At 55.4% G+C, this 12,049-nt stretch overlaps 1 protein-coding gene across 6 annotated transcripts in view; it reads right to left on the reverse strand.

The window, feature by feature from the left end:
• The window catches only part of EBF3 (EBF transcription factor 3), a 130,495-nt gene extending 118,965 nt beyond the window's left edge, over nucleotides 1-11,530 (reverse strand). For 2 of the 6 annotated variants that reach the window (XM_050337497.1, XM_050337506.1), the window contains exons 1-4: nucleotides 3,581-4,025; nucleotides 3,213-3,369; nucleotides 2,737-2,800; nucleotides 1,945-2,000 (exon numbers count right to left, since the gene is read on the reverse strand). In XM_050337497.1, the coding sequence (XP_050193454.1) occupies nucleotides 1,945-2,000; nucleotides 2,737-2,800; nucleotides 3,213-3,369; nucleotides 3,581-3,714 (411 nt within the window). In that variant the 5' untranslated portion in view covers nucleotides 3,715-4,025. Of the gene's footprint in view, nucleotides 1-1,944; nucleotides 2,001-2,736; nucleotides 2,801-3,212; nucleotides 3,370-3,580; nucleotides 4,225-11,469 lie in introns of those variants that run through there. The other 4 variants (XM_050337481.1, XM_050337472.1, XM_050337517.1 and 1 more) reach the window with 4 other exon arrangements.
• Between the last annotated feature and the right edge of the window lie 519 nt (nucleotides 11,531-12,049).

Raw genomic sequence — 12,049 nt, forward strand, 5'->3', positions numbered from 1 at the left:
ACCCCAGCGGTGTTAACGAGGGCTGCGGGTGATGCCGAGCCGAGCCCCCCGCACGGCTCCCCCCGGGGCTCCGCTCCGCCAGCCCCGCGGAGGGGCCGGGGGGGGTCCCCACCTCCAGGTATTGTTTTGCAAACAGAGGGGGTCATAGATGACAGCGCAGACATAACAAGGCGACTGTGGCCGCGAGTGTTTGTTGTCGCAGCGTGCCATATAACTTCTGGTGATTGTTACTTTTCCTCTGATGAAACCACGTATTTATAAGTGATTTATTTTTTATTTTGTAGCACAAACAGAAATCCATAAACTGTCGGTTCAGCGCCATTGACTCTTTGATCAGTTACTGGTCTATTTTTTTTTTCTCTCCCGTCAGTGAGGAGAGATTAAAAGCCTTTATTTTCAGCCCTTTTTCTGCTGCAAAAGTACGAGCCGAAATGGACAATAAAAGTGCACTTCAAATGTATCCTCTTAGCTCCTTTATTCGGCGCTAACGAAACTTATAGCCGCCTATGTCAGCCTCTTAATTACACTACTACAGCGATTTCCGAAAACATTTAGCTGCTGTATACAAAGGAAATAAACCCACATTGTCAACTCGAGAGCGCTCCGGAGTTTAAAAGCCTCCTCTGTAACCCAGCGAAATAATTATTGAAGGGTACGACGCCTCCGTCTTTGTCAGAGTAATTGTACTTGGCCTGTCAGCTCTGCTTTTCTCCGGGAGGAAATCCCACTATTTTACTCCTGGAGACGTTTAGATCCAACCCGGGTTTAGTCAGGAAAAGTAGAAAGTTTCTGCGGGGTTGCAGCGCGGCCGTGCGCGCAGCTTGCGCGGGGCCCACCCCGACCCGGGGGATTCTCCTGCCCCTGCCTCGGGGGCTACAAAGTTCCCAAAAATAATGGATGTGGGCAGGCCGGCCTCGGCTGGGAGTGCAGAGCACGCAGGGGTGTTACAGCCCGGCAGATTGAGGGAATGGTTTTAATTTCCATCGCTGGGATCTGATTTCCAGAACACTGTAAATTATTCCCCATTCTCACCTTTCTCCTCACCTCCCCCCAAAAATTTTGAATGAATCATAATTTTAAAAAATCATGAAATGTCACTGATGAAAAAAAAATAAAATAAAGAAAAAAGAAATAAAGTTGATTAAATCCCAAGCTCTGTCTGTAATTGCTGTGGTGCAATGCTGATAACACGTAGTTATCATCGGAAAAGTTGACCAAGACAGGTTAAATAATTTAATAAGGAACTGCTTGTAATTATGTTATTTACAAGGTATGACAGAGGTTTGAGGAAGAAACAGAAGCTGATCTCAGGGAAATGGACGGGTTTGGGTGACCCCTGGAGCATGGAGTTTGAATTATGGAGATGGGGGGCTGAGAGGTGAATATGGACTAGAGGAGAACAAGATGACTTTTCACCTCAGCACATTTAACTTTTAAATCCAAATAAACGTCTCGCGTTACTGGATCGTCGTATTATAAAAGAAAAAGGACTAATCCCGGTCAGTTTCGGAGTGTTGGCAAGAGGGCTGACCTCTCCTCACCGAGGAAAAAATATCGCCAGGAAAAAAAGTTACAAATGGGAAAAAGTGCATTGAAAAATAAATCTGTGCAACTCGATGGGATTTTTTCCCCCTTTCCTTTCTCCCTCGCTAAATTAATTATATCAAACATCTGTTCCCATGACGTTGTACTCAATGCCACACACACTACTGAATGATGCCAACGCTGCCTCGAAGAGCAACAACACACCTTTTTCTCTTTCCCAAATATCCTCCGGTAATAGGGATCTCAATTAGCAGGTAGCTGATTTACTCGCTCAGGTAAATCAGAAATAGGTGCGCTCTACTGGTTTACTCTCCCCTCTCCCCACGCCCCCCCTCCCCACGCAAGGGCAAAATACAAACTTCGTAACTCGCGTGGTAAGAAAAGCGTAAACTTTCTCACCTGTTTGGTCATTGAGTCTATTAGACGAACATACAGGTCCTGCTCTGTCCTAACTCCTGGGGAGGGAAAGCAGAGACAAATTCCAGTCAGGATTTAGGTAGCGAACCACCCCAATTCCACAAGGAAAGGATGAGGTCAGGCAATTAACCGCGGCGGGCAGGGATCGGCCCCGCGCCGGCTCAGAAAGAAAATTCAAAATTAAAAAATAATAACAATAATAATAAAAAAATCCAGATATCAGCTGGTGGCGGAGTTATGCTCCCCTCCTGTTCCCGGTGCTGGGGTACCGTGCCCGGGCCAGCCCCCCCGCCCCCGGCCGGGTTGTGCCGGCCCCACGGCCCCGGGGAACACGCGGGACCCCCGCACTGGGGCTCCCCGGCCCCCCGCGGGTTTTCCGCGCCCGAGGAAGCGGCTCCGCCGGGCCGGGCCTCTGCTCTGCCCGCTCACCCCATCCCAATGATTACCATTAATTCCCAAAACTGAAGGGAAAAAAAAAAAAAAAGTGCCTTAAAAGTGCCGCTGTGCCCGAGCAGCCATCGATCCCCTTTTTTACTTTCCACTTCAAGCCCAACCGGTTAATCATGTGAAGTACCATTGACTTATCGATCCTTTACGTTTTGTTTTCCTTATATGCCAAGGAAAGAGCCGTGTTTACACGCGTGTAATTTTAATCTCGAAATCTTTATATCCTTTATCCTCCCCTCTCCCCCCCCCCAAAAAAAGGCCTCGAAAAGGAACATCAGACTTTTCTGCGGCACGCGGACGCTCAAAAATGAGAGAACGACAACTTACCATTGCTATACAATAACTGAAGTTTATAATGAATCCCATTGTTAGTTTTTTCATTGTTTGGCTCCTGCAAGTAACGATAAATAATTACATTTAGCATGAAAAATATCGCCCTCCTCCTGACGCACATTTTTCTCGTCCCTGAAGCGGCTCGGAATTAACAGTTTGAAGAAATTCAGCCCACGGTCACTTTTTTTTTTTGGTGGAGCGCTGATGATGTCATTAGGTCGGTGCAAATATGTCATGTTTTGCCGTTTTCCCGGTGTTTAATATATAAGTCGGGGACGCGGCGATAAGTTTCTAACCCCGGGGTCTATTCGGAGCGGCCGTGAGACCGGGGGGACCCGCACGTGGCGTGGGCGCCGCTGGAGTGCCGGGGAGGGCTTCGAGGCTGGGAATGAGCTTGGGTCAATGAAATCACGCTTAAAAAATTTAAAAAAAAAAAAAAAAAAAAAAAAAAAGATAACAGGCAGACTTACTTTCTCTTTCTCCACAAAGTCCACAAAAGCTGTTCTCTCAATCTCCACCGGCTGTCCCTGCCTGTCGTACAGAGCTAAGACGAAGTGGAAAAAATTGGATTTTCTGAGATTGGAAGGCGGCTGTTTCTCGAAATGTGCCCGAGCCAGCCCCACGCCGCTGCGGGAGAAAACAAGACAAGGCGTGGGTGAGAGCGGCGGGAAGGGGCGCGCAGGCTCCGCGGCCGCGGGGAGATGCGGGGGGATGCGGGGAGCGCGGAGCGGGGAGGCTGTAACTGATACGGGGCGGGCGGGGGAGTTGAGGGGGATTTACGGCCGGGATGAGAAATACAGGAGGAGAAAACCGCCGGGAGAAGATTTGGCAGACGTACCTTTGGGCGGCCGTGTTAGCATCCACTACCCCAGCAGTATGCATCCATGAGCGGACCGGGTTCATCCCACTGCCCAGCGGTTCTTCTTTCATGGTCGTCCCACCTCTTGGTATATTTTCCTGAATCCCAAACATTAAAACAAATTTGGGCAAAACCAGCTCCTAACCAAAAGGGGTTAAAATTGAGGGAAATGTCAGATACGGGGTGGGTTGGTTGTTGCTTGATTTTCGCTCTCTCTCTCTCCTTGGCGACTGGAATATAAGAGATGACTTTACTCCCTGTGATCAGTAGGAGAAAAGCCCAGTTCAAGTCTTGCTTCCTTCTTCAATCTGTCCTGTATTGGCACGACATAAACAATTTACTGAGTACTTCTGTGCGGCGAGTTGGATGGCGTTCCAGTTTGGTGGTTTAAAAAAAAAAAAAAAAAAAAAAAAAAAAAAGAAGGAAAAAGTATAACTGCAGCCGGCGACACTGCGAGGTGGCTTTTTTTTTTGGCGGGGGAGGGGGGAAAAAAAGAATAAATATTTTTGTTGTTGTTGTTTGCAGACGCGCTCAACGTGGTGTCATCCTAGTAAAAACCGGCTCGGAAAAAAAAAAAAAGCTTCAGGACACTGCTGAATCGACCACTTTCTGGCAAGGCTCTCCTGCTCCAAAAGACAAAAAAACGGGGAAAAAAAAAAAAAAAAAATCCTGATTACCGCGGAGGTGTTCCCGGGCACACGGGAGAACGGGGCGCGGGCCCGTGGCGTCTCGCGGAATGGACGGAGGCGCGCAGAGCCCGGCCCTCCCTCCCCGAGGAGCGCGCCCCTTCCCCGGGAGTCGGGCCCCCGCCACCGCGGGAGAGGTGGCGTCACTGATGACGTCGTTAGGGGGCGGGCACACCGCCTTATATGGAGCGTGGGGTTCGGTCGCTCGCTGTCGCGATCCTGCCTTGCCCCGACCCCCCCCCAACCCCTCCCCGACGGGGGGGGCAGGACAGCGGCGCAGAGGGGTCCCGAGATCTTCTTGCGAGTGGCTTCGAGGAAGCGGGAAGGGGGTGAAACCCTCCTGGCGGGGATGTGACCCGCGTGGAGGGTCGTGGGGAGGTTTGGGGATGGACAAAGGGTGGGATGCTGGATGTGCCCCTCCACGATCGCCTCTCTATAAATGCACGGGTGGATATGCCCAGAAATACCGGTATTTGAAGACTTCATGTGCACACACAAATACATCCACAGATATAGGTCCACCTTGTCCATCTATATCTATATATATATACTTCTCCATATAAATATATACTTATATACATTTATATTTTTATACATATATCTCCTTCTCAAGTGATGAGCTTTTTCCGCTCAGTATGGGCTACGACTTCCTTTCTTTTTTTTTTTTTTTTTTAATTTTTTTAATTTAATGTTTTTTTGGTATTTATTTTTGTGATTTGCCCAAGTCCCTGTGTTAATATTTCACCTTCTCGGTGAAAATCGGCATTAATATCTGAATGAATCGGTGAAAATCGAAAGTCCGATTTGTGTTATCAGGATCCCCTTTCTCCAAGGGGTGAGGGAAAAAAAAAAAAAAAAAAAAAAAAAAATGTGTTAGAAAGCAATCTATTTTGCTGGTGTTGGGGGTTAATGACTATTGCCAAAGATAAGTGAATTATCAAAGCTGTTGCTCTACCCGATCTCAAAATCCATTACATTGCTGGCCGTCTAATTAAATACGTAAGTATAATAAAATCATATTTTATGACTATTTGAGGGTAATGAGATTAGTCTTTAGAAGCGATCGCCACATATTAAAGATGCCACTGTCTATAGAATGTTAATAACCTTAAATCAAAGTGTATGGAAACTATTCATGAGAAATTAAAAGAAAATTCCTGTATTCATAATCAGCCCGGAGCTTTTGAGGTACAGTAGAGCAGATTACAAACCCAAACACTTTTATCGCTCAGCGATACCAAAGTTCCCAAACAATGCGATGCTCGCCGTGGCATTTGGTGGCACGAACACATTTGGGGACCTCGAGTGGGCACCGGGGGCCGCCGATCCCCCCAGACCGCAAAATCCCCTCTCCTAAAAATAAGGTAAAAAATGCCCAACACCGCTATAATTTTAAGATATTTCCTCAAATGAACAACGCCGAAGTTGGTGCTTCCCCTCCGCTAACGAAAGCTTAAAATCATTTACAGTATCTTTAATTCAGATTACACGCGCCAAGGCGATTTAAATCTGATTACCAAATTAGAAGGTTTTAAAACAAATCCTTTTAAATCTGATACTGTTGACTAAGGAGGGGAGAAAAAAAAAGTTCCATAAGCCCATCACATAAGGTAACGATCCTGCCCCAGAAAGAAAGGGAGTTTTAAACCTTTTTGACAACAAATGCAGCTGCCCCACTATTTTGGACGATATTAAGCGAAAATGAATGCAAATCTGTGTTCAGAAGCCATCTGGCCAGGAATGGGGGAATCAGCTGCTCCTCACAACAGGCTCTGAGCCTGAATCTATTTCAGCTCATTTTCTAGATCATCTGGTCCTGCACCCAAAGCGTGGAAAATACGGTCTTTATCATTCACCAACTTTATCTTTTTGTGTGTGTGTGTGTGTCACTGTGGCTGGAGCTGCCGGCGGTCGGGAGCCCGCCCGGGATGCTCTTGCCCGCACCGCCCCGCGCCGCCCCGCACCGCTGCCAGGCCGGCATCCCGCCCTCGACAGGTCCTCCCGGTTCTCCCGGCCGGGGAGGGAGGGGAGCAGAGCCTGGGCAACCCCCCCAGGCCCGGGCCCGCTCCTGGGGTGCGGGATCGCGTCCCCGCCACCGCCGCACCTTGCGCGGGGCAGGCGCGGGGAGCGGGGCCGCGGCCGGCGCCGGGCGGGCAGGGGGTGTGCGCGGCTGCGGGGGGCGGCCCGAGCCCTCCCGGCTCCGCGGCCCTCCTCCTCCTCCTCCTTTTCCACCTCCTCCTCCTCCTCCTCCGGCGCCAAGTCTCCCTTTTGTGTGAATTTACGGGGTGAGGCTTCAGTGATCCCCCCGCAAATTTGCATTTAAATAGCGACATCAAGCGATGCGCGTGCCACACACCAGCGGGCTCCCAGATGTCACGGCGGAGCCGCTCAGATGGCCGCAGCCCAGCTGTCCCCCGGCCCGGCCCCACTCCGCGCCCCCCGCGCCCCGCACCGCCCGTGCGGGCAGACCCCGTCGCCGCCTCCGAGCGCGTCCTGCTGCCCCGCACCGCGGCCGGACACCGCATCCCGCGCTGCGCGTGGGTTAAAATTGATACCCTTATCCCGCCGCCCTCGTAATATCGCCTTAAACTTTATTATTTTATTTTTTCCTCCCTCGGGACAATCCCCTCGGGACTATTATCTTAATCATTTCACTTTTTTTTTTTCTTTCCTTTTTGTTGTTATTATTTTTTTTATTTGTTTCTCATTTCACGGTTTGATCACAGAAGTTTGAGAGCGTGATTTTGGTAGTTTCGGTGTCTCCTCGGCCGCGGGCCGGCCCCGAGCTGCCCAGCTCCGCGCTTCCCACCGCACAAACTTTCCCAGTGGGAAGTTGCGGTGGGAGTGGGGAGCGGCAGCTCCGGCCCTGCCCTTGGGGGGCTCGGCCGGGCCCCCGCAGCTCGCCAAGGTCCATATTTCAATTTTATTGTTGGAAGGCGCCTTCCTTACTGACGCGCCGGGTTACACCGGGTGTAATTTATGCCCGGTGTAACCAAAACAAATCTCTGCCAACCCCCGCTCTGCAGGAGGGAGAAATGGCTATTTTCGGGTAAATCTGTGGTTTCGGGTGTTTTCAGGCACGGCGGCTCCGCGGCCGGTGCTCCAGGGCGTTAGTTCCCGGGGAGGCGGTGATGGGCGCGGGGGCGCAGCGCCGCGGGGCTCGGCCCGGCCCTTGCGCGGGGGTCGCGCATCCTGCGCCCAGGGCAGAGGCCAGGCCGGGCCCAGGAGCGGAACGGAGCACAGGACCGAACGCTGCCACCAGTGTTTTGGGACACATCGACCTCCGCCGCCGCCAGCCGAGGCCCTCAGCGCCCCGCAAAGGGCACAGGTTGCGGGAAGGCCGCCCGCGCAGAGGTGCGGGACTCCCGAGTTGCCCGGCTCCGCTCACCGCCCGCCTTTCGGCATGGATTCACCCGCTTTGGGCCGGTTTCAGTGCTTGGATTCACATTCCTGACCATCCCGAGCCCGCTGGAGAACGGACGTGGAAAGCGGTGCGGTATCACCGCCCGCATCTGCCGCCCGCCCCGCCGGGATGGGGAGGGGGCTGCCCCGCTCCGCGCCCCGCGCAGGCACCGCAGGGCGTGCACTGGCTGCGTGGGGATGCTGCGGGACTCAGGGTGGCTCAGAGGGTCTGTCCCTGCCCTTGCCCGGGCCGGGCCACCCTGGGCCTCCTGGGCCGCCCGCGCACCTCCCGCGGCCCTGCGCGGCCCGCGGCCAGGCTGCTCGGCAGCGCGGTGGGTCCTGCTCGGGGTCACGGAACTCCCCGTGGGTGCAGGGCTGTTTTACCCAAACTGGTGCTCGGCCCCGCGCTCCTCCCGGCGCGCTCCCGCGGCCCCGTGCCCCGATATTGTTACACCAAAATTAGTTCTTAAGGGAAAAGAAAAAAAAAAGGAAAAAATAGAAGAAAAAGAAAAAGGCTTAAACTTCCGCCGTGCTCGGACGGGAAAACTCCCCGCGGGCGCTGCCCGGCTCCCGAAGGCGCGGCCGCGGCGGGCGCGCTGCCCTCCCGGTCCCCGCGGGATGCGGGGCCGCGGCCCGGGGGTGCTGAGGGGCCGCCCCGTTTCTGCCCTCCCGGGGCCGCGGGGAGGGGGTTTGAGGGGGCTCGGAGCCGCTCGGGCGGAGGGGCGGCCGCCCCCGCGGAGCAGCGCGGATGCGCAGCCGGGGGCCGCAGGGAGCTGGCGGCCGGACAGGTCCCGTCGTGCGGCGAGAACAATATAAACTGACTCCAACTGAACAAACAAGGATCGATCAGATAATTTCAGATATTATAATTGGCTTTAATTAAACACACTTCGTTCTAATTAACTCTGAAATTTTAGCATGCTTTGGGACGTTGGTGTCTGATTTGATATTGTCAGTCCAGATGTCCTAATAAAATTCAATCCTCCACTCAAGACTTCAATATTCACTAAGAACAAAATGCAAATTAAATGTAAAACCTAAAGTATCGCCAAAGGTATAATCAAGAAAGGTGTCTCAAAACTTCTCACTTTTTATTACGCAGTAGTTAGAAAATGCAGATTACATCCTAACAAGACCTCGACTGAATAATAGAAACCTTAACTCTTTCGTGGTCAGGGCTCGCTCTGCCCTGCAGGGATCCGGGAACATCCTCCGCCAGCGCACGGGAAATGCCCACGGTGCGGGGCTCCCGCACGGACCGGGCGCGGGGAGGTGGCGGGGCCCCGCGGAACGGGCTGCTCGCCCCACCACACTCTCGGAGCAAAACTTCCCGCTGTCACAGGCACTTCTGTCCCCGGGCGACCAGCGGTGCAGCCCCGGCTCGGCCGGGTGACCACATCCCGCTCCCGCACGGCAGAGATGCGGGAGAGCCCCGGGAGCGGGGCCGGGCCGGGGCTGGGGCAGAGCAGCTCTCACCCACCCAGCGGGACAGGAATGCCCCGAGAGGGGACACACCGGGCCGAGGTCCCCGTCCCCTCGCCCCAGAGCTGCCTCGCAATTTCCCCGCAAGCCACAGCGCTCCTGTAAATAATTAAAGCCTCCCGAGCGGGTCGGCGGCGCGGGATGCTGCGGGGAGCCCGCGCGGTGCCTCCCCGGCCGGCGGCTCCCGCGGGGGTCCCGGGATGCTGCACCGGGGGACCCCCAAGCTGGGCTCGGCGCCAGCCCACCGCCTCGCTGCGCTCGCCGAGCTCCAAAAGCCAGGCTATTCCCACATTAAACATTTGTATGTTTTCCATGCTAATGGAGTCACTTAAAGCTGTTGCTAATTTAACTTTTTAAAAAGGCCACAGCGTGGTGATTTGCATTTTCTTTAGGATATTGAAATGAAGGGAAAACTGCTGGGCGGTGAGGCTGCCCCGAGCGTAGCTGGGGGCCATGCCGGAATGAAAACCGGGAAAGAAAAGAAGAAAGAAGGAAACCGCCGCCTCTTCCCGACTGTTAATAAGCAATTTGTCCCGCCGCGATTTACATTGCAAAGACAAACGTGTCGGGGCGCCCGGCCCGGCCCGGGGCCCCCCGGGCCGCTCCCCGGCTCCCGCTTCCCCGACAGCATCCCCGCAATCCGTGCTCCCTCTCCCGTCAGGCGCGCAAGTCCCGCGGCCGCGGGCGGCCAGCGGGTGGCCCGGGAGCTCCCCGCGCCCCTCGGGCTTGAATTTCCAATGAATTTCCGAGCGCCCCGGTTTGGGTAAACAACAAGTGCTGGGATGGCCGTTTCCCTCGGCAGATCCCCTCTCGCCGCCGCCGAGGCTCTGTAGCGTGGGGACCGTGTGCCATCTACAGGACACTGCGCGGGCGGCCGCGCTGCGCGCCCCCGGCCCCGCCGCTCCCGCTCCCCCCACCGCCTCCACGATCGACCATTGATTATTTGTTATTTCAACTTTTTTTTTTTTTTTTTTTTTTTTAAACCCCATATTAAAACTTTGCGGAGATAAAAGCTGCGGCGTTGCATGCAATATTTTAATTTTTTTTTTTTTTTTTTAAAAGAGGTGAAATGTAAAGATAATGCGATTTGATTTGTTAGTCTAACTCCGCGATTTGAGAGTTGATGTCCCCAAAGACCGGGCGAGCTTTTTCCCTTTATTTATTTTTATTAAAACATCAATCTACTCTGGAGCTGGGTGAACTCAGTTTCACCTAGAGAACATAAAATTCTCCATACCAAGGAAATAAGCACCTTTCATAAATCAACAGTATTCCTGACAGATCGATCAATTTTTGGTTGTTAATCCGAAAGGAGGAGTTTTAATTGCTTTCTGCCTTTTAGCCCGGCCACCCCGGCGCGGCTGTTCTGGCAGTGCCCGGCTCTGCCCTCCAGTGCTCGGGAGGGGGGAAAAAAAGCCCGGAGACCCTTCCGCGCCGCCGATACCCCGCGCAGGGCCGCGCAGGGCCGCGCAGGGCCGGGCACACTCCTGCCCGGCCGCAGCATCCCCGCCGCGCTGCCTGCGCGCAAGCGGCCGGGACGCGCAAACCCGCGGGTGCAGCCGAGACCTCTCGCTGCGGGACAGATGCGGGCGCGCAGGAACGCGCAGGGTGCGCGCAGAGGCGGCCGCCCCCGCGCACGGCCCGGTCCAGGTAAGCGGGCGCTCCGCCACCCGCGCCCCCCGCCCGCGCCCCGTCCCGCACCCCCAGACCCGCGCACCGGCGGCCGCGGGCGCTTACCTTGCGCGGGCGTGCGGGGGGCGCGCGGAGGGCAGCGCTCACGGAGGAGGGGGACGCGCGGAGTGTGCGGGAGCTCCCCGCGCTTTAATACACTTCTGGCCCAGCGCAGCGCGGCCGCGGCGCGGGGGGGCCCGGCGGTGCGCGGGGCGCAGCAGTGCGCAAGCGCCCCCGCGCTCCGCGCTGCGCGGGCGGGGGCGGGCGGGGGCGCGGGGCGCCCGCGGGGGCGGAATCGGCGGCCTCGGCCCCGGGGGAAGAGCGGGGGCTAACCCGCACCTCGGCCCGGCCAGGCCGGGCCGCCCCGCACCGCGTCCCCCTCCCCGCATTCCCCGGGACTGCCCCGCGTCCCGTCCTGTGACTCCGTGGTACCGCATTCCCCCTCTCCCCGCATCCCCCGGGGCTGCCCCGCGCCCCGTCCCGTCCGTCCCGGGACGCCGCGGTACCGCATCCCCCCTCTCCCCGCATCCCTCCGGCCCCGCGTCCACGCAGCAAAACGCTCCAGAAACGCAACAGTTTGTCCCGCGGGAGCTGCGACCCCTGGGAATGTCCCGCGTGGGAACTCACCGCTCCTGGCTCCGCGTCCCACGCGGGAGAGGAACTGTCGGCGAGGCGCTGGTCACATCTTTCCCAACTCTTTTTAATTCCCCCTCTCCAGCCGGAGCCGGTGCGCACCTCCCGCCTCCTCAGCCATACTGGTGCGATACTGGTGCGATACTGGTGCGATACTGGAGGCACTGGGCTCGCAGAACTTCTCAGCTGCGTTGCACTTCGATTTGAGGCGCGTGTGGCCGCGCCGGGGATGCGGCGCGCAAGGAACGCGACTGGCTGGGAGAGAGTTTATTTTGTTTATTCCAGCTCTTCCTTCCCCTCCCTCTCCCAGTTTAGCCCAGGAACTCCTGCAGCATTGGTTAATCCTCGAGGAGGGAGAACTGCTGAGATCTTTAGCGAGCTCTCCCCTACCACGGATACTTCCTAGAGCTCCCGCGTCTCTGTGAGGGATGTACAGCTACGAGATGTGAAGGTATTTAGAAAAAAAAAAAAAAAAAAAAAAGTAGCGGTTTCCAAGTCAGGCAGATTCCTGCTGGGAAGTGAAGCTGGGGTTTAGGAATGGAGCTACATTTATAAAAAATAAACCTACTGGTGT

Source organism: Myiozetetes cayanensis, unplaced genomic scaffold (genome assembly GCF_022539395.1).
Source record: "Myiozetetes cayanensis isolate MyiCay16 unplaced genomic scaffold, myiCay2020 scf10, whole genome shotgun sequence".
NCBI classification, from domain to species: domain Eukaryota; kingdom Metazoa; phylum Chordata; class Aves; order Passeriformes; family Tyrannidae; genus Myiozetetes; species Myiozetetes cayanensis.